We start from the raw sequence: 20,038 nt of genomic DNA, 5'->3' as shown, positions 1-20,038 counted from the left end.
GTATTCAGTTTAGTGTATTTTAATCAAAAAATAATAACTACCTTCATGTATTTATAAAAAATAAAAAAAATAAGTTTTATTATTATAATTTACATTTAAATAATAAAATTAAATGTATTTTTTTTTTAATTAAAAAAAAATATGTTAAATTCAATATTGGTTTTTAAATAATAAATAAAATTTATTGCTATAAATTATAGCCTATACTTTATTTAAGCAAAAATTGTAATTTTATGGTGAATTTCAAATTTTCACAGTAGCGAAAGGAGACGAAAAAAAAATAGAGAGAGTGCGTCTGTCACAGTCTGTTAATTGGCGCTGGCAACACTCAAGAAAAATCTAGAAAAAAAAAAAAAAAAAACACGTATTTATGTAATACTCCCTGGAGCACCCCTGAGCACCCTGGAGGTTCTGACCTGCCCACACTTGTCTTTTTTACTGTTTTAAGCGTTGTCGGATTGTCAAGTATTTGTGTTGCTTTGAGTTGAGTGTCATATTATTTACATTATCCATTTTAATTTTAATTTGACAACAATACTGTTGTTGACAGTTGAACAGTTTGAACAGTTTAAACAGCTATCAATAAAATATTGTTGCAATTTTATATTTGACTTGAAAATTACCAAACACCAAGTAAGTTTTCATGCACATTGTTTATCATCTGATGTTTTTTTATTTTTTAAAACCAATTGTTTAACTCTATTATTTATACAATAAAAATCAAAAATTAATTTATTATTTACAATTGAGATTTATGCTGAGGCCATGATAATTATAATGTTATTTATATTGTTGATATTTTTTATTTATTTTGATCAATTTATTAACATCATTTATTTATTTTGTAAATATTTAGAAATGGGAAATGAACCTACTGGTAGATATTCTGAGTTTGGAATGTTGGGTGTACCATTCAAAGAATCAATAGAAGATCTAGGAAAACAATTCCTTAAAACAATGACATTTGACGATAGGTTTGGGATTGTATGGAACTTTATGATGACAGCTTCTATCTACGATCCCAATCATCTTAAGGTATAACTTGCCAAAATTTTTTGCTGCCATTTTCTAAATAATATATTGCCTATGTTTTTACATGGATAGTTTTTGCTTTTCAAGAAATAATAAAAAAATGGATTTTTCGGTGTTTATGGCTTATTAATATTACTTTTACTAGAAAATTTATCATTTCTAAATATATTTTGTGCATAATAAATCATATTCTTTTAATTTAAACAATTTTGAGTATTTTTATTTTCTCGTAATGAAAGGGCAATAGTGCTTTTTTGTCAGTTTTGCAACACTGAAGATCTAGACGCCATTTTAATATCTATTTCATGAATGTATGTGTGTGTATGCTGTGTAAAAGGTTAAACATGGATGCTAAATTTTGTTAATTTGTTGTTTAAATTTTCCATTTCAATGCATTGTTGCCAGAGTTCAATACTTGTTCTCATAAAGTTACAAAAATCGTGTTTTTTTAGCTTATATTTTTCTGAATGATACGTGAATTTACTTATAAACCCATTTTATCCTGATATCAAAAAATTCCTTATTTTTTATTTTTATTATCTATTTAGTTTTGATAGGTGAGACCAAATAATTATTGTTTTGTTAATTTGTTGATATTTTTAAATTTTAATAAGAGCCCATGTTTTAATTCTAAATTATGTAGCTTTTGAATAGTATTAAAAGAAAGTATTGTAACATAAAAAACTGAATCGAAAAAAATGCATTAAAATTTCATTTACGAAATTATTAATTTCACTTGAGATCAGACTATCTTCATTTACAATCATCTTAAAGTAAACAAGACAGTTGCTGATTCAATAAGTTGGCGTCAAATTGGTAACAAAGAATTCACTACTGCAAAAAATGAAGATTATATAAGCAAATCCATTGAAGCATACACCAAGAGTATTGCTCATGCACCAATTGGATCCAGTGAATTGTCATTGGCATATGGAAATCGTTCAGCTGTATTATTTAAAGCAAGACTCTATGAAGATTGTCTCCTTGACATTGAACGTTCATTAAAAGCAGGCTATCCAGATAAATTAAAAACAAAACTATTTTTACGTCAATCATTGTGTTTCAAAGCATTGAAACCAAGCTCACATATTGAGACAGGTATTTCAATGGCCAGTGCAATGCAGTGGTTACCTAATTTAAAAAAAAACAATCCAAATTACAACATCAAAGATGAATATTCAAAGATGATGAATCAACTTGAAAAACCTCGTGATACAAACACTGCTAAATTTAAACCAACGATTAAAAATAAGAGCTCAATAATAGCTGGTGGATCTGATGCAATTAAATTAATAAAATCAAATAGAAATAATCAACATATTGTTGCAGCAAGAAGCATTAAATCTGGTGAATTTATTTACATCAATAAACCATTTGAAATGATTACTTGTGATGATAAACGTTACAACACTTGTTGGCATTGTTGTCGTCAAACTTTAGCTGGTATACCATGTGATAAATGTCCAAATATAGTATTTTGTTCACAAGAATGTAAAAATATTGCTTGGAATGAATATCATGAACTTGAATGTCCAATTTCAAGTTTTTCTAAGAAATTAGAATTATGTGTTGAAGACGAATGGCAATTCCAATTGACGATTAAAATTTTATCAAAAGCCCTTAAAGCCACTGGTGGTATTGATGCATTGGATAAAAAAATTAATGAGGTTGATTCAAAGAAAGATAAATCAATGATTCATACTGATGGTATGTTTGATGTTAATACAATAGATAATTTTCATCGTCTTGATTATTACAAGCCAACTTCTGATAAATGTTCATTAGCCCGAGTAATTCGAATTTCAGCAATTGTATTAATGTTTGGACTTGAAACAAATATTTTTGGTCGAAAAATGAAACTCCTTGAAATTTATTCAAATAAACAATCACCAGTTTTGGGAGTCCTGATACTCAGGTATTTAATGATTGTTGAACGCAATGTTACTTATGTAAGTGTTATATTTTTCATTCTTTAAATAATTAAAATACTGTAATTATTAATGTCACTTATGGTTTTATTTTTTATTAATTAGTGCAATGATGATGTAACAGAACCAGTCAGGTTGACACAAGCTATTATATTTCCATTTGAAAACATGTTGGTAAAGAATTGTGATCCTCATGTCAACTGGTACGGCTATGACTGGAATATTTCAATTGTAGCCGAAAGACCAATAAAAAAAGGAGAGAAAGTACTTGATTTTTATTAAACAAGATGTATTTTAATTTTTTCCTAAATCAACTTATAAAAATATTAATTATATTTGTGTTTTTATTTTAGATACGTATATCATCATCTGACCGTTACCAGGACATGCCACTATCTGAACGTCGAAAGTACGTTGCATCATTTGATCTTCCTCCATGCAAATGCACAGCATGTGTACAAGATTTACCACTGATGGACAATCTTACATCTTACAAGGTAGAAATTTCATTTCTTTGGAAATAAATAATTTAATTTCTATCAATTATTGCTAGTAATTTAATGGTATTTTGAAGCTTATATTTATTTTATTTTCGATAGAGTTTGAAGTTGTCGAATCAAGTTCGAAGAGAATTGGATCGTATTATGATTAAATCAGCTGGTTATTCTGAGCTCATTGCTGAGGGAGATGCTGAGAAATTGCTCAAAATAAAAGACACTTTGGCCAAAATGACTGATAAATTTTATCAACACGTTACTGTTCCTTGCAGAGAAGCATCTTTTTTTACACTGATGATAGGAATGGTGCATTTCCATCTTTGCACTCCACGTTGTATTATTTAGTAATTATTTTACAAACAAAAAAAAACTTGAGCTATTTGAATTAATAAATAATGTTCATTAACAATATTTTCTTTTTTAAAAATTATTCTCCATCAATACATAATAAACTAATGAAAAAAAAAAAAACAAAAATTAAAAAAACAAATTAAACACTGTGAGTACTGTATCAAAAAATTCATTAAAATTTTTAGATGAACTTGATAATATTGTACTAAAAGTAAATCAAATAATGATGAATTTTTCTATATAAAAAATAAATAGTTGACCTTAATGATGATGATAAAGATAGTAGAAAATACAACAATTTAAGGGATAAATTTGATGTTATTTTAATACCATACGCTGTCGTTAAAAAAGACGATGTTGCCAAAAAAATAAAGACAGAATTTGATTCCATGATGCAAGAATTAAAAGAGTGCCAAGAACTCTTTGAAGAAGGAAATAATACAAAATTATTAACAATTAAAGATACTTTGAGTAGCATTAATGACAAGTTCCATCACTACATCACTGTCCCTTGCAAAGAAATATCACACTTGTCTTTATTATTAAAAAAATTGTATGTTCGATTACATACAGTTCATAATACTCTCGAGTAATTATTTATCAACAGAAAAAAAAACAAGATATAGCTTCATATAAAACTTTTATAATATTATTTATCGTTAATATAATTATCAAGAAAAACAATTGAAATTGACATTTGATTCTTGATTTTTTATCTAACTAATTATTGTTAAAATAAATAGTTTATAAATTTTATTTGGTATTGCATTATTGACCATTTGTAATGACTAATGATTTTTAAATTTAATGGGATTATTTAGTTTGATGTAGTTCAAGCAAAAAAAAATTAACTATCTATATGTTTTGTTAAAAAATAAAAAAAAAAAGTTCATTATTAAAGTTTATATTCAATCGATGAAATTAAACATATTTTTTTATACTATATCAAATTTATTGCTATAATTTATTTATTGTTTATTGTATTCTAGGTAAATACAGGTAAATATAATCAGAGAGAGAGAGAGATAGTGAGAGAAAATGTGATTTATTTATTGCAATTTATTGGCGCTAGCATCGCTGGAAGAAAGGTAAACAAACACCCTGTAGTGCCCCGCACATCGCCGCAGTTCTGATATTCTGTTTTTTCTTTTTTATGCAACGTTCTGTCAAGTGTGTTTTCGTTAAGTGTCTTATTATTTACATCATCCATCTCACATTATCTAACAACAATACTGTTGATTTCTGGTAAAAAGTTTAAACAGTTTATCAATAAAAATTTACCAAAGTGGATTAATAAAATTTTATTGCAATTTTATATTTGATTTTATTAAAGACTATTTATTTTTTCAAGTAAGAATCAACAAATACCAAGTAAGTTTTCATGCACATTGTTTATTGTCTAGTGTTTTTTTTTTTTAAACCAATTGTTTAACTCTATTATTTATACAATAAAAACCAAAAATTAATTTATTATTTACAATTGATAATTATGCTGAGGCCATGATACTTCATTATAATGTTATTTATATTGTTGATATTTTTTATTTATTTTGATCAATTTACTAATATTATTTATTTATTTTGTAAATATTTAGTAATGGGGAATGAACCTACTGGTGGATATTCTGAGTTTGAAATGTTGGATGTACCATTCAAAGAATCAATAGAAGATCTAGAAAAACAATTCCTTAGAACGAAGACATTTGATAATAGGTTTGGGATTATATGGAACTTTATGATGACAGCTCCTATCTACGATCCCAAACATCCTAAAGTAAACAAGACAGTTGCTGATTCAATAAGTTGGCGTAAAATTGGTAACAAAGAATACACTAATTTGAAAAATGAAGATAATATAAGCAAATCAATTGAGGCATATACCAAGAGTATTGCTTATGCACCAATTGGATCCAGTGAATTGTCATTGGCTTATGCAAATCGTTCAGCTGTATTATTCAAAGCAAGACTCTATGAAGATTGTCTTCTTGACATTGAACGTTCATTAAAAACAGGCTATCCAGATAGATTAAAAACAAAATTACATATTCGTCAAGCATTGTGTTTCAAAGCATTGAAACCAAGCTCACATATTGAGACAGGTATTTCAATAGCCAGTGCAATACAGTGGTTACCTAATTTAAAACAAAACAATCCAAATTACAACATCAAAGATGAATATTTAAAGATGATGAATCAACTTGAAAAACCTCGTGATACAAACACTGCTAAATTTAAACCAACGATTAAAAATAAGAGCTCAATAATAGCTGGTGGATCAGATGCAATTAAATTAATAAAATCAAATGGAAATAATCAACATATTGTTGCAGCAAGAAGCATTAAATCTGGTGAATTTATTTACATCAATAAACCATTTGAAATGATCACTTGTCATGATAAACGTAACAACACTTGTTGGCATTGTTGTCGTCAAACTTTAGCTGGTATACCATGTGATAATTGTCCAAGTATAGTATTTTGTTCACAAAAATGTAAAGACATTGCTTGGAATGAATATCATGATCTTGAATGTCCAATTTTAAGTTATGCTATGAATTTAGAATTATGTGTTGAAGAGGAATGGCAATTCCAATTGACGATAAAAATATTATCAAAAGCCCTTAAAGCCACTGGTGGTATTGATGCATTGAAAAAAAAAATTAATGATGTTGATTCAAAAAAAGATAAATCAATGATTTATACTGATGGTATTTTTGATGTTAATACAATAGATAATTTTCATCGTCTTGATTATAGCCAGCCAACTTCTGATGAATGTTTATTCCCTCGAGTGGTTCGAACTGCATCAATTGTTTTAATGTTTGGACTTGAAACAAATATTTTTGGTCGAAAAATGGAACTTGCTGAAATTTATTCAAATAAACAATCACCAGTTTTGGGAGGTTTGATACTCAGGTATTTTATGACTGTCCAACACAATGCTACTTTTGTGAGTATTATATTTTATATTCTTTAAAAAATTAAAATACTGTAATTATCAATGCTACTTATGACTTTATTTTGTATTAATTAGTGCGATACTGATGGATCAAAAAAAGTCACGTTGACACATGGTGTTATGTTTTCATTTGAAAACATGTTGGTACAAAATTGTGATCCTCATGTCAACTGGTACGGCTATGAATCGAATATTGCAGTTGTAGCCGAAAGACCAATAAAAAAAGGAGAGAAAGTACTTGATTTTTATTAAACAAGATGTATTTTAATTTTTACCAAATCAACTCATGAAAGTATTAATTATATTTGTGTTTTTTTTTATTTTAGATACGTATCTCAACAGCTGGACGTTACCAAGACGTGTCACTATCTGAACGGCGAATGAGCTTTGCATCATTAAATCTTCCATGCAAATGCTTAGCATGTGTACGAGAATTACCACTGATGATGAATCTTCCATCTTACAAAGTAAAAATTTCATTTCTTTGGAAATAAATAATTTAATTTCTATCAATTATTGCTAGTAGTTTGATGGTATTTTGAAGCTTATATTTATTTTATTTTTGACAGAGTTTAAAGTTGTCGAATCAAGTTGAAAGAGAATTGGATCGTATTATGATTAAATCAGCTGGTTATTCTGAGCTCATTGCTGAAGGAGATGCTGAGAAATTGCTCAAAATAAAAGACACTTTGTATAAAATGACCGATAAATTTTATCAACATGTTACTGTTCCTTGCAGAGAAGCTTCTTTTTTTCCACTGATGATAGGAATGGTGCATCAAGTACTTTCTACTCCACGTTGTATTATTTAGTAATTATTTTACAAACAAAAAAAACTTGAGCTATTTAAATAAAGGTTGAGTGTTATAAAATAATTTTTAGTTACAATATTTTCTTTTTTAAAAATTATTCTTTATCAATACATATTATTTTATGAGTATTATACACAATATTCATAAAAAAAAAAAAAAATTTAAAACAATAGTATATTGTAAAAACAAATTATGATTTCACACACAGATGATAAGTAACGTAGACACAATCAAGTGAAGTATCTGTGTCAAGAAATTCATATTTTCAAAAATTTTAATTTTAAAAAACATACTTTGATAAAATTGTACCAAAAATTAAACACCCTGTGAGTACTGTATCAAGAAATTCATCAAAATTTTTTAAATAAACTTGATAATATTGTACTAAAAGTAAATCAAGTAATGATCAGTTTTTTTAAAACAAAAGTAATGAATATCTCGTTGACATTAATGGAATAAAGAAATGAAAATAATCAAGATATTTTTGCAACAAGAGACATTAAACCTGGTTTTTAAATTATTAAAACTAGTAATGTTTAAAATTATTTATTCTTTATTTGTTTTAATAGAGTATGATGTAGCCGATAACAATAGAGGGAGAATTGGATCGTATGCGATGGAAACACTGAAATACTTTTTTCCAAAGATGCTAAACAATTATTAACAATCAAAAAAGCTTTGGGTAAGATAATCGATAAGTTGCATCAATACATCACTGGTCCTTGTAATGAAAAATCATTATTATATCTATCACTCGAAGGGTTATATTGTGATCTACTGAAAATTTATGATACTATTGAATAATTATTTTTCAACTGAAAAAAAAACAAGATACAGATTCATGTATTTTCGTAACAATATTGTTTATTTTTAATTATTTATTTAAGTTAATTTCAATTCAATTAGCAAGACAAAATCGATGACTTAAATCATCATGTTTTCGTAAAATAAAAAAAAAATATTAAATGAATAGTTGAAGTAAGTTGGAATAATTAAATTGAGTTATTTTTTTTTTTTTACTTTTTCAATAATATTGAATTGAATTTGTACACAATATTTGTATAGAAACAGATTCATAAAACAACGAGTTGTAATCTATACGTAAAGTTATTGTTCAAACACATTGACTATTTCTATTTCTCAAGTAAGTTATCAATCTAATCTTATCATGTTTACATTGTCAGTATTACTATGACTTAAACGTCTATCTTTTTTTTTTTTTTTAAATAAATAACAACAATTAAATCAAAGAAAAAAAAATATATACAAATATATATACTTAATTGAGGTTTGGAAAAAAAAACAATTTGAACTTTTTAACAATTAAATAATATATAATGATGTAAGTATGTAAAAGAAATAAATTTTTGAATTTATAATTAAAGAAATGGATGGACGTGATGATCGTTGTCAAATCAATATATCACATTCAGACAAAGATACACTTCAAACAAAAGAAAATTATAGAAATGAAAAAACTTTGAAAGATGAATTTATAGTTGCATGGAATTTTATGATTCGTCATACCCATGCTAGATATGATTCAATTCAAAAAAATGCTCGTGATTCAATTCACTGGAGGATCAAAATTTAAATATTTAATAAAAATAATTCATAGTTTTAATAATCAAGAAATACAATATAATTGAGTACCAGATAATATTACTTATCAATTCCAAGAAAGTGATTTTATCATAGGTGTGACTTTTAACGTACCAGTTATTGAATAGTAGATTATAAATACTCGATTAGCGGAAAGCAGTCTGTCTGTCATGTGTGAGAGGTGAGCACGATCACTAGAGTAAAGTGAAAAAAATTCGCACTCACCTGAGTCAGAAATAATTTAATGTCATATTTCTTTTGTATGATGAAATTTTGAGTAGAAATTGAAAATACATTTTAATTTATTTAAAAATACAGTAATAAAATTGGTTTTTTTTATTTTTATTTTTGTTATTATTTATTATTTATTGATAGATAAATATTATAAATTTTTTACTGCAGACATGTATTGTAAAGCTTTTCCTGGTGATGATAAGATAATAGCAGAGCGGCTATTTTTACAAAAAACAACATTTAAAGATAAATTTGAAGTGGCATGGAAGTTTTCAGCTTCATATATTGACAAAAGTCGTGATAAATTTTACAAAACAGTTGGTCGCTCAATACTCTGGCGAAAAACTGGAGACAAAATATATTATGCTGCAAAAGATAAAGATTATTTATACAAATCAATTGAAGCATACACCAAAAGTATTGCACATGCACCAGTTGGATCCAGTGAATTATCATTGGCTTATGCAGATCGTTCAGCTGTATTATTCAAAGCAAGACTTTATGAAGATTGTCTTCTTGACATTGAACGTTCATTAAAAACAGGCTATCCAGATAGATTAAAAACAAAATTACATATTCGTCAAGCATTGTGTTTCAAAGCATTGAAACCAAGCTCACATATTGAGACAGGTATTTCAATGGCTCATGCAATGCAGTGGCTTCCTGATTTAAGAAAAATTGAACCAAACTATGACATGATTAAGACATATTCGGAGATGATGAATGAACTTGAAAAACCACGTGATATTAATAAATTTTCACCAGAAATAAAAAATAACTTTAGTAAACACATCGCTGGTGCTTCGAATGCAATTGATTTAAAAAAAAAAAATAATAGTGATCAACATATTATTGCTAAAAAAATGAATCTGGTGAATTTATTTACATTTCTGAGCCATTTGGATCAACTGTTAGTTATAAAATACGTTTTACCAATTGTTGGCATTGTTGTCGTCAAACTTTGGCTGGTGTACCATGTGACGGTTGTCCAGCTATCATATATTGCTCTGATATATGTAAAAAAAAAAGCATGGGATAGTTATCATAATATTGAATGTTTAGTATTAGGACAACTTTTAAAGATTGACAAAATTAATATAGCAGATTTATTAGCAATAAAAACTTTTTTAAAAGCACTCAACTCAGTAAGTAGTTTGAGTGAATTAAATGAACAAATGGACAATATTGACTCGATAAAAAATACAGGATTCATGTTTTCTCATGGTAAACTTGATGCTAATTCTATTGATAATTATCGTTATCTTGATTATTTTAAAGCAACATCAACTGAGTGTACATTCGAATCAGCATTACTTACTGTATTGATTGTTGCAATTTTTGGTCAAAAAACAGAAATATTAGGTAAAAGAATGACACTGAAAGATTTGATTGAGAGTAAAAAAAAAAAAATATTCAATTTGGGAAAATTAATGTATGTATTCATTTGATATTAATCAATTATTAATTATTACTTATTTAATTAATTTATGTTTTAAATTTATCAGTTTATAGAAACAGAAACTGAGGATTCATCTATGTCGTCAAGTGTCATGATACCATTTTGTAGATTATTAAAAAAAAGCTGTGATCCTAATGTTGATTGGACTTATGTGGGTTCAAATGTTGGATTTTATGCTATCAAACCAATCAAGCAGGGAAAACAGGTACATATGTTAACGTCTTGAAATAGTTTTCTTTTATTATTATTTTATTTTGATAATTATAAATTGATTTCAGATACTTTTGAGTACTGCTGGTTCATATCATCTGACTCCAAGAATCGATCGGTATATACGATTAGCACCCACTACTACTGATTATATACCATGCAAATGTAAAGCATGTGATGAAAACTGGCCAACTATACAATCCCTTCAATCTTACGAGGTATTTATTTTATTGATTCTAAAAAAATATAAAATGATAGAAACTGTAGTAATCATTAAAATTATTCATACCGTTTTTTTTTTTTTTTTGTGTTAATATAGAGTATGTCGTCAAACAAGATAAGAATGTTGTCAAAAAAAATAAAGGCAGAACACTTGTATTTGTTATTAAAAAAATTGTATGTTCGATTACATACAGTTCATGATACTCTCGAGTAATTATTTATATTCATATAAAACTTTTACAATGTTGTTTATTGTTAATATAATTGTCGAGAAGAAAAATTCAAAATGTCATTCGATTCTTGATTTCGTCATCTTATTAATTATTGTTGGGTGAATAGCTTTTAAATTTTTTATTTGGTATTGGATTATTGATCATTTGTAATGACTTTTAAATTTAGTGGGCGTATTCAGTTAAATGCAATTTAATCAAAAAATAATAACCACCTTCATGTATTTATAAAAAATAAAAAAAAAAGTTTTATTATTATAATTTACATTTAAATAATAAAATTAAATGTATTTTTATTTAATTAAGGTATTGGTTTTTAAATAATAAATAAAATTTATTGCTATAATTTATTTGATCAAAAATTGTAATTTTATGGTGAATTTCAAATTTTCACAGTAACGAAAAGAGACGAAAAAAGAAATAGAGAGTGCGTCTATCACACTCTGTCAATTGGCGCTGGCAACACTTGAGAAAAATCTAGAAAAAGAAAAAAAAAACACGTATGTAAAACTCCCTGGCTCCCTGGAGCACTGGAGCACCCCTGAGTACCCCGGAGGTTCTGACCTGCCCAGACTGTTATCCCCCCCAGACTTACCTTTTTTACTGTTTTAAGTGTTGTCGGATTGTCAAGTCTTTGTGTTGCTTTGTGTTGAGTGTCATATTATTTACATTATCTATTTTAATTTTGATTTAACAACAACACTGTTGTTGACAGTTAAACAGTTAAAACAGTTATCAATAAAATATTGTTGCAATTTTATTTTTGACTTAAAAATTACCAAACACAAAGTAAGTTTTCATGCACATTGTTTATCATCTAATGTTTATTTTTTTTAAACTAATTGTTTAACACTATTATTTATACAATATAGAAAACAAAAATTAATTTTTTTTTTACAATTGAAAATAATGCTGAGGCTATAATAATTATAAGATTATTTATTTTCTTTACATATCTTTTTTATTTATTTTAATCAATTTATTAATATTATTTGTTTTGTAAATATTCAGAAATGGAGAATGAACCTACTGGTAGATATTCTGAGTTAGAAATGTTTGGTGTACCATTAAAAAAAGCAATGGAAGATCTAGAAAAACAATTCCCTGAAACGAAGACATTTGATGATAGGTTTAGGATTGCATGGAACTTAATGATTGAAACAGCTCCTATCTACAATCCCAATCATCCTCAAGTAAACAAGACAGTTGCTGATTCAATAAGTTGGCGTAAAATTGGTAACAAGGAATTCACTACTGCAAAAAATGAAGATTATATAAGCAAATCGATTGAGGCATACACCAAGAGTATTGCTCATGCACCAGTTGGATCCAGTGAATTGTCATTGGCTTATGCAAATCGTTCAGCTGTATTATTCAAAGCAAGACTCTATGAAAATTGTCTTCTTGACATTGAACGTTCATTAAAGGCAGGCTATCCAGATAATTTAAAAACAAAATTACATATTCGTCAAGCATTGTGTTTCAAAGCATTGAAACCAAGCTCACATATTGAAACAAGTATTTCAATGGCCAGTGCAATGCAGTGGTTACCTAATTTACGAAAAAACAATCCAAATTACAACATCAAAGATGAATATTCAAAGATTATGAATCAACTTGAAAAACCTTGTGATACAAACACTGCTAAATTTACTCCAATAATTAAAAATAAGAGCTCAATAATAGCTGGTGGATCTGATGCAATTAAATTAATAAAATCAAATGGAAATGATCAACATATTGTTGCAGCAAGAAGCATTAAATCTGGTGAATTTATTTACGTCAATAAACCATTTGAAATGATTGCTAGTGATGATAAACGTTACAACACTTGTTGGCATTGTTGTCGTCAAACTTTGGCTAGTATACCATGTGATAATTGTCCAAGTATAGTATTTTGTTCACAAGAATGTAAAAATATTGCTTGGAATGAATATCATGAACTTGAATGTCCAATTTTAAGTTTTTTTAAGAAATTAGAATTATGTGTTGAAGACGAATGGCAATTCCAATTGACGATTAAAATTTTATTAAAAGCACTTAAAGCCACTGGTGGTATTGATGCATTGGATAAAAAAATTAATGAGGTTGATTCAAAGAAAGATAAATCAATGATTCATACAGATGGTATTTTTGATGTTAATTCAATAGATAATTTTCATCGTCTTGATTATTACAAGCCAACTTCTGATAAATGTTCATTAGCCCGAGTAATTCGGATTTTAGCAATTGTATTGATGTTTGGACTTGAAACAAATATTTTTGGTCGAAAAATGAAACTTCCTGAAATTTATTCGAATAAACAATCACAAGTTTTGGGCGTTTTAATACTCAGGTATTTAATGATTGTTATACGCAATGTTACTTATGTAAGTGTTATATTTTTCATTCTTTAAATAATTGAAATACTGTAATTATTAATGTAACTTATAGTTTCATTTTTTATTAATTAGTGCAATGATAATGGTGTAAGAAAACCAGACAGCTTGACACATGCTATTATATTTTTATTTGGAAACATGTTGGTAAAGAATTGTGATCCTCATGTCAACTGGTACGGCTATGGCTCGAATATTTCAATTGTAGCCGAAAGACCAATAAAAAAAGGAGAAAAAGTACTTGGTTTTTATTAAACAATATGTATTTTAATTTTTTCCTAAATCAACTCATGAAAATATTAATTATATTTGTGTTTTTATTTTAGATACGTTTATCATCATCTGACCGTTACCAGGACATGCCACTATCTGAACGTCGAGAGTACCTTGCATCAATTGATCTTCCTCCATGCAAATGCACAGCATGTGTACAAGGTTTACCACTGATGGACAATCTTACATCTTACAAGGTAGAAATTTCATTTCTTTGGAAATAAATAATTTAATTTCTATCAATTATTGCTAGTAATTTAATGGTATTTTGAAGCTTATATTTATTTTATTTTCGATAGAGTTTGAAGTTGTCGAATCAAGTTCGAAGAGAATTGGATCGTATTATGATTAAATCAGCTGGTTATTCTGAGCTCATTGCTGAGGGAGATGCTGAGAAATTGCTCAAAATAAAAGACACTTTGTATAAAATGACTGATAAATTTTATCAACATGTTACTGTTCCTTGCAGAGAAGCATCTTTTTTTACACTGATGATAGGAATAGTGCATTTCCATCTTTGCATTCCACGTTGTATTATTTAGTAATTATTTTACAAACAAAAAAAAACTTGAGCTATATAAATTAATAAATAATTTTGAGTTACAATATTTTCTTTTTTAAAAACTTTTCTCCATCAATACATAATAATTTATTATTTATTATTTATTAATAAACTAATGAAAAAAAAAAAAATACAAAAATACAAAAATCAAAAAAACAAATTAAACACCCTGTAAGTACTGTATCAAGAAATTCATTAAAATTTTTAGATGAACGTGATAATATTGTACTAAAAGTAAATTAAATAATGATGAATTTTTCTATATAAACAATAATAAATAGTTGACCTTAATGATGATGATATAGATAGTAGAAAGTACAACAATTTAAGGGATAAATTTGATGTTATTTTAATACCATACGCTGTCGTTAAAAAAGACGATGTTGCCAAAAAAATAAAGACAGAATTTGATTCCATGATGCAAGAATTAAAAGAATGCCAAGAACTGTTTGATGAAGGAGATAATACAAAATTATTAACAATCAACGATACTTTGAGTAGCATTAATGACAAGTTCCATCACTACATCACTGTCCTTTGTAAAGAAATATCAAACTTGTATTTATTATTAAAAAAATTGTATGTTCGATTACATACAGTTCATGATACTTTCGAGTAATTATTTATCAACAGAAAAAAAAACAAGATACAGCTTCATATGAATTTTTTACCATGTTGTTTATTGTTAATATAGTTATCAAGAAAACAAATTCAAAATGTCATTTGATTCTTGATTTTTTTATCTAATTAATTATTTTTAAAATAAATAGTTTATAAATTTTTTATTTAGTATTGGATTATTGACCATTTGTAATGATTTTTAAATTCAATGGGAGTATTTAGTTTGATGTAATTCAAGCAAAAAAAAAAAACTATCTATATGTTTTGTTAAAAAATAAAAAAAAAAGTTCATTATTAAAATTTATATTCAATCGATGAAATTAAATATATTTTTTTCCATTTGAAATAATACATTATATTTAACATTGATTCTTAAATATTATATCGAATTTATGGCTATAATTTATTTATTGTTTATTGTATTTTGAATATATTAATATAATTATCAAAAATCAATTTTTTTATTTTCTACCTTGTTTTTGATTTCAAGTGAGTGTAATTTTTATAAGCAGAGAGAGAAAGAGAGAAAGAGAGAGAGAGAAAACGTGATTCATTTATTGGCGCTAGCATCGTTGGAGAAAAAAAGAGGTAAATAAACACCCTGTAGTGCCTCCCGTACATCCCCGCAGCGCTGATATTTTGTTTATTCTCGTTTTTTCTTTTTTATGCAACGTTCTGTCAAGTGTTTTTGTTAAGTGTCTCATTATTTACTTCATCCATCTCAAATTAATTAACAACAATACTTGATTTTCGTTAAAAATTTTAAACATTTTATCAATAAAAATTTACCAAAGTAGTGGATTAATAAAATTTTATTGCAATTTTATATTTAGTTTTATTAAAAAATATTTATTTTTTAAAGTAGGAATCAACCAAGGCCAAGTAAGTTTCATTCACATTGTTTATTCGTTGATGTTTTTTTTTTTTTTTAATCAAATTGTTCGAAGTTATTATTTATATAATAAAAATCGAAAATCAATTGATTTTGGATAATTAAAAATTATGCTAATGCCATGATAGTTATAATCTTATTTATATTGTTTATATTTTTGATTTATTTTTATCAATTTATGAATATTATTTATTTATTTTGTAAATATTTAGTAATGGGGAATGAACCTACTGGTGGATATTCTGAGTTTGAAATGTTGGATGTACCATTCAAAGAATCAATAGAAGACCTAGGAAAACAATTCCTTAAAACGAAGACGTTTGATGATAGGTTTGGGATTGTATGGAACTTTATGATGACAGCTCCTATCTACGATCCCAAACATCCTAAAGTAAACAAGACAGTTGCTGATTCAATAAGTTGGCGTAAAATTGGTAACAAAGAATACACCAATTTGAAAAATGAAGATAATATAAGCAAATCAATTCAGGCATACACCAAGAGTATTGCTTATGCACCAGTTGGATCCAGTGAATTGTCATTGGCTTATGCAAATCGTTCAGTAGTATTATTCAAAGCAGGATTTTATAATGAGTGTCTTCATGACATCGAACATTCTTTAAAGGCAGGCTATCCAGATTATTTAAAAACAAAATTACATATTCGTCAAGCATTGTGTTTCAAAGCATTGAAACCAAGCTCACATATTGAGACAGGTATTTCAATGGCCAGTGCAATGCAGTGGCTACCTAATTTAAAAAAAAACAATCCAAATTACAACATCAAAGATGAATACTCAAAAATGATGAAACAACTTCAGAAACCTCGTGATACAAACACTGTTAAATTCACTCCAATGATTAAAAATAAGAATTCAATAATAGCTGGTGGATCTGATGCAATTAAATTAATAAAATCAAATGGAAATAATCAACATATTATTGCAGCGAGAAGCATTAAATCTGGTGAATTTATTTACATCAATAAACCATTTGAAATTATTACTTGTGATGATAAACGTTACAACACTTGCTGGCATTGTTGTCGTCACACTTTAGCTGGTATACCATGTGATAATTGTCCAAGTATAGTATTTTGTTCACAAAAATGTAAAGACATTGCTTGGAATGAATATCATGATCTTGAATGTCCAATTTTAAGTTATGCTATGAAATTAAAATTATGTACTCAAGACGATTGGCAATTCCAATTGACTATTAAAGTTTTATCAAAATCACTTAAAGCCACTGGTGGTATTGATGCATTGAAAAAAAAAATTAATGAGGTTGATGCAAAGAAAGATAAATCAATGATTTATACTGATGGTATTTTTGATGTTAATACTCTTGATAATTTTCATCGTCTTGATTATTCCCAGCCAACTTCTGATACATGTTTATTCCCTCGAGTCGTTCGAACTGCATCAATTGTTTTATTGTTTGGACTTGAAACAAATATTTTTGGTCGAAAAATGAAACTTGCTGAAGTTTATTCAAATAAACAATCACCAGTTTTGGGAGGTTTGATACTCAGGTATTTAATGACTGTCCAACGCAATGCTACTTTTGTGAGTATTATATTTTATATTCTTTAAATAATTAAAATACTGTAATTATTAATGTAACTTATGATTTTATTTTTTATCAATTAGTGCGATTGTCATGGATCAACAAAAGTCACGTTGACACATGCTATTATATTTCCATTTGAAAATATGTTGGTAAAAAATTGTGATCCTCATGTCAACTGGTACAGCTATGAATCGAATGTTGCAGTTGTAGCCGAAAGACCAATAAAAAAAGGAGAAAAAGTACTTGATTTTTTTATTAAACAAGATGTATTTTAATTTTTACCAAATCAACTCATGAAAATATTAATTATATTTGTGTTTTTATTTTAGATACGTTTCTCAACAGCTGGACGATTCCAAGACGTGCCACTATCTGAACGTCGAAAGATCCATGCATCATTTGATCTTCCGCCATGCAAATGCTTAGCATGTGTACGAGAATTACCACTGGTGATAAATCTTCCATCTTACAAGGTAAAGTTTTCATTTCTTTGACAATAAATAATTTAATTTCTATCAATTATTGCTAGTTATTTAATGGTATTTTGAAGCTTATATTTATCTTATTTTCGACAGACTTTGACGTTGTCGAATCAAGTTGAAAGAGAATTGGATCGTATTATGATTAAATCAGCTGGTTATTCTGAGCTCATTGCTGAGGGAGATGCTGAGAAATTGCTCAAAATAAAAGACACTTTGTATAAAATGACTGATAAATTTTATCAACATGTTACTGTTCCTTGCAAAGAAGCTTCTTTTTTTTCGCTGATGCTGGGAATGTTGCATCACCTACTTTCTATTCCACGTTGTATTATTTAGTAATTATTTTACAAAAAAAACTTGAGCTATTTGAATTAATAAATAATTTTTATTTACAATATTTTCTTTTTTAAAAATTTTTCTCCATCAATACATAATAAACTCATTAAAAAAAAAAAAAAAAACAAGAATTAAAAACAAATCAAATACCCTGTAAGTATTGTATCAAGAAATTCAATAAAATTTTTAGATGAACTTGATAATACTGTACTAAAAGTAAATCCAATAATGATGAATTTTTCGATATAAAAAGTAATGAATAGTTGACTTTAATGATGATGATAACGATAATAAAAAATACAACAATTTAAGGGATAAATTTGATGTAATTTTAAGTGTATCATCAGTCATCACTGACCTTTCGCTGTTGCTATATTATTCGGACAGAGCATCATTGACAATCATGGATATCAATAGATATTGATAAATACAGATAAACATAATATGTGAAAACATAATCTTTATTTTAATAGAGCATGATGATGTTGCGACAACAATAGTTTTATCCAAAGATGCTTAACGATTATTAGCAATCAAAAATGATTTAGGTAAGACAAGTTGCATTGATACTTGTAAAGAAAAGTCATTATTATATCTATCACTTCAAGGATCGTATTGCGATCTACTATAAATTTATGATACTCTCGAATAATCATTTTTCAACGAAAAAAAAAAAAACAAATTCTTATATTTTCTTAACAATATTGTTTATTTTTAATAATTTATTTAATTTATTTTTAATTTAATGAGCAAGACAACGTCAATAAATTAAATTATCATGTTTTCATAAAATAAAAAAAAATATTAAATAAATAATTAAAGTAAGGTGGAATAATTAAATTGAGTTGCTTTTTTTTTTACTTTTTTAATACAATATTTATATGGAAACAGATTTATCAAAGGTGAACAACAAGTTAGAGTTGTATTTAAAATAAAAAACATTCTTTTAAATTTTATTTATACGGAAAGTTATTGTTCAAACACATTGACTATTTCTATTTCTCAAGTAAGCTATCAATTTAATCTTATCATGTTTACATTATCAGTATTTTTATGACTTAAGCGTCTATCGTTTTTTAAAAAAATAAATAACAACAATTAAATTATAGAAAATAAATAGGGGTATAGGAAAAAAAAAACAATTAAAACTTTTTAAAAATTAAGTAATATATAATGATGATGTAAAAAAAAAAAAATAAATTTTTCAATGTATGATTAAAGAAATGGATGGAAGTGATGATCATTGTCAAATCAATATATCACAAGATACACTTTGAACAAAAAAAAATAGAAGAAATCAAAAAACTTTAAACGATAAATTTATAGTTGCATGGAATTTCATGATTCGTCATACTCGAGATGGATATGATTTGATTCAAAAAAATGC

At 26.7% G+C, this 20,038-nt stretch overlaps 5 protein-coding genes across 5 annotated transcripts; all 5 read left to right on the top strand.

The window, feature by feature from the left end:
• The first annotated feature begins 499 nt into the window (after nt 1-499).
• LOC122850590 (SET and MYND domain-containing protein 4-like) lies at nt 500-4,401 on the top strand. Its single transcript, XM_044149724.1, has 7 exons — nt 500-633; nt 857-1,029; nt 1,800-2,981; nt 3,066-3,224; nt 3,314-3,457; nt 3,560-3,791; nt 4,160-4,401. Exons 2-7 carry the CDS (start codon nt 859-861, stop codon nt 4,399-4,401), a joined length of 2,130 nt encoding a protein of 709 aa, XP_044005659.1. The 5' UTR covers nt 500-633; nt 857-858.
• A 774-nt stretch (nt 4,402-5,175) lies between these two features.
• Nucleotides 5,176-7,579, top strand: LOC122850589 (SET and MYND domain-containing protein 4-like). Its single transcript, XM_044149722.1, has 5 exons — nt 5,176-5,179; nt 5,404-6,758; nt 6,843-7,001; nt 7,094-7,234; nt 7,337-7,579. Exons 2-5 carry the CDS (start codon nt 5,406-5,408, stop codon nt 7,577-7,579), a joined length of 1,896 nt encoding a protein of 631 aa, XP_044005657.1. The 5' UTR covers nt 5,176-5,179; nt 5,404-5,405.
• A 1,387-nt stretch (nt 7,580-8,966) lies between these two features.
• Nucleotides 8,967-11,877, top strand: LOC122850588 (SET and MYND domain-containing protein 4-like). The gene is made up of 4 exons (XM_044149721.1): nt 8,967-9,141; nt 9,584-11,079; nt 11,153-11,302; nt 11,404-11,877. Exons 1-2 carry the CDS (start codon nt 8,967-8,969, stop codon nt 10,861-10,863), a joined length of 1,455 nt encoding a protein of 484 aa, XP_044005656.1. The 3' UTR covers nt 10,864-11,079; nt 11,153-11,302; nt 11,404-11,877.
• Nucleotides 11,878-12,174: 297 nt separating this feature from the next.
• On the top strand, nt 12,175-14,729 carry LOC122850587 (SET and MYND domain-containing protein 4-like). Its single transcript, XM_044149720.1, has 5 exons — nt 12,175-12,325; nt 12,548-13,905; nt 13,990-14,151; nt 14,241-14,384; nt 14,487-14,729. Exons 2-5 carry the CDS (start codon nt 12,550-12,552, stop codon nt 14,727-14,729), a joined length of 1,905 nt encoding a protein of 634 aa, XP_044005655.1. The 5' UTR covers nt 12,175-12,325; nt 12,548-12,549.
• A 1,413-nt stretch (nt 14,730-16,142) lies between these two features.
• LOC122850585 (SET and MYND domain-containing protein 4-like) lies at nt 16,143-18,651 on the top strand. The gene is made up of 5 exons (XM_044149719.1): nt 16,143-16,252; nt 16,475-17,829; nt 17,914-18,072; nt 18,163-18,306; nt 18,409-18,651. Exons 2-5 carry the CDS (start codon nt 16,477-16,479, stop codon nt 18,649-18,651), a joined length of 1,899 nt encoding a protein of 632 aa, XP_044005654.1. The 5' UTR covers nt 16,143-16,252; nt 16,475-16,476.
• Nucleotides 18,652-20,038: the final 1,387 nt, after the last annotated feature.

This window comes from Aphidius gifuensis, linkage group LG2 (genome assembly GCF_014905175.1).
Source record: "Aphidius gifuensis isolate YNYX2018 linkage group LG2, ASM1490517v1, whole genome shotgun sequence".
NCBI classification, from domain to species: domain Eukaryota; kingdom Metazoa; phylum Arthropoda; class Insecta; order Hymenoptera; family Braconidae; genus Aphidius; species Aphidius gifuensis.
Note: the sequence above shows the minus strand (reverse complement) of the source record. Positions and strands in the feature narration are given on the sequence as shown.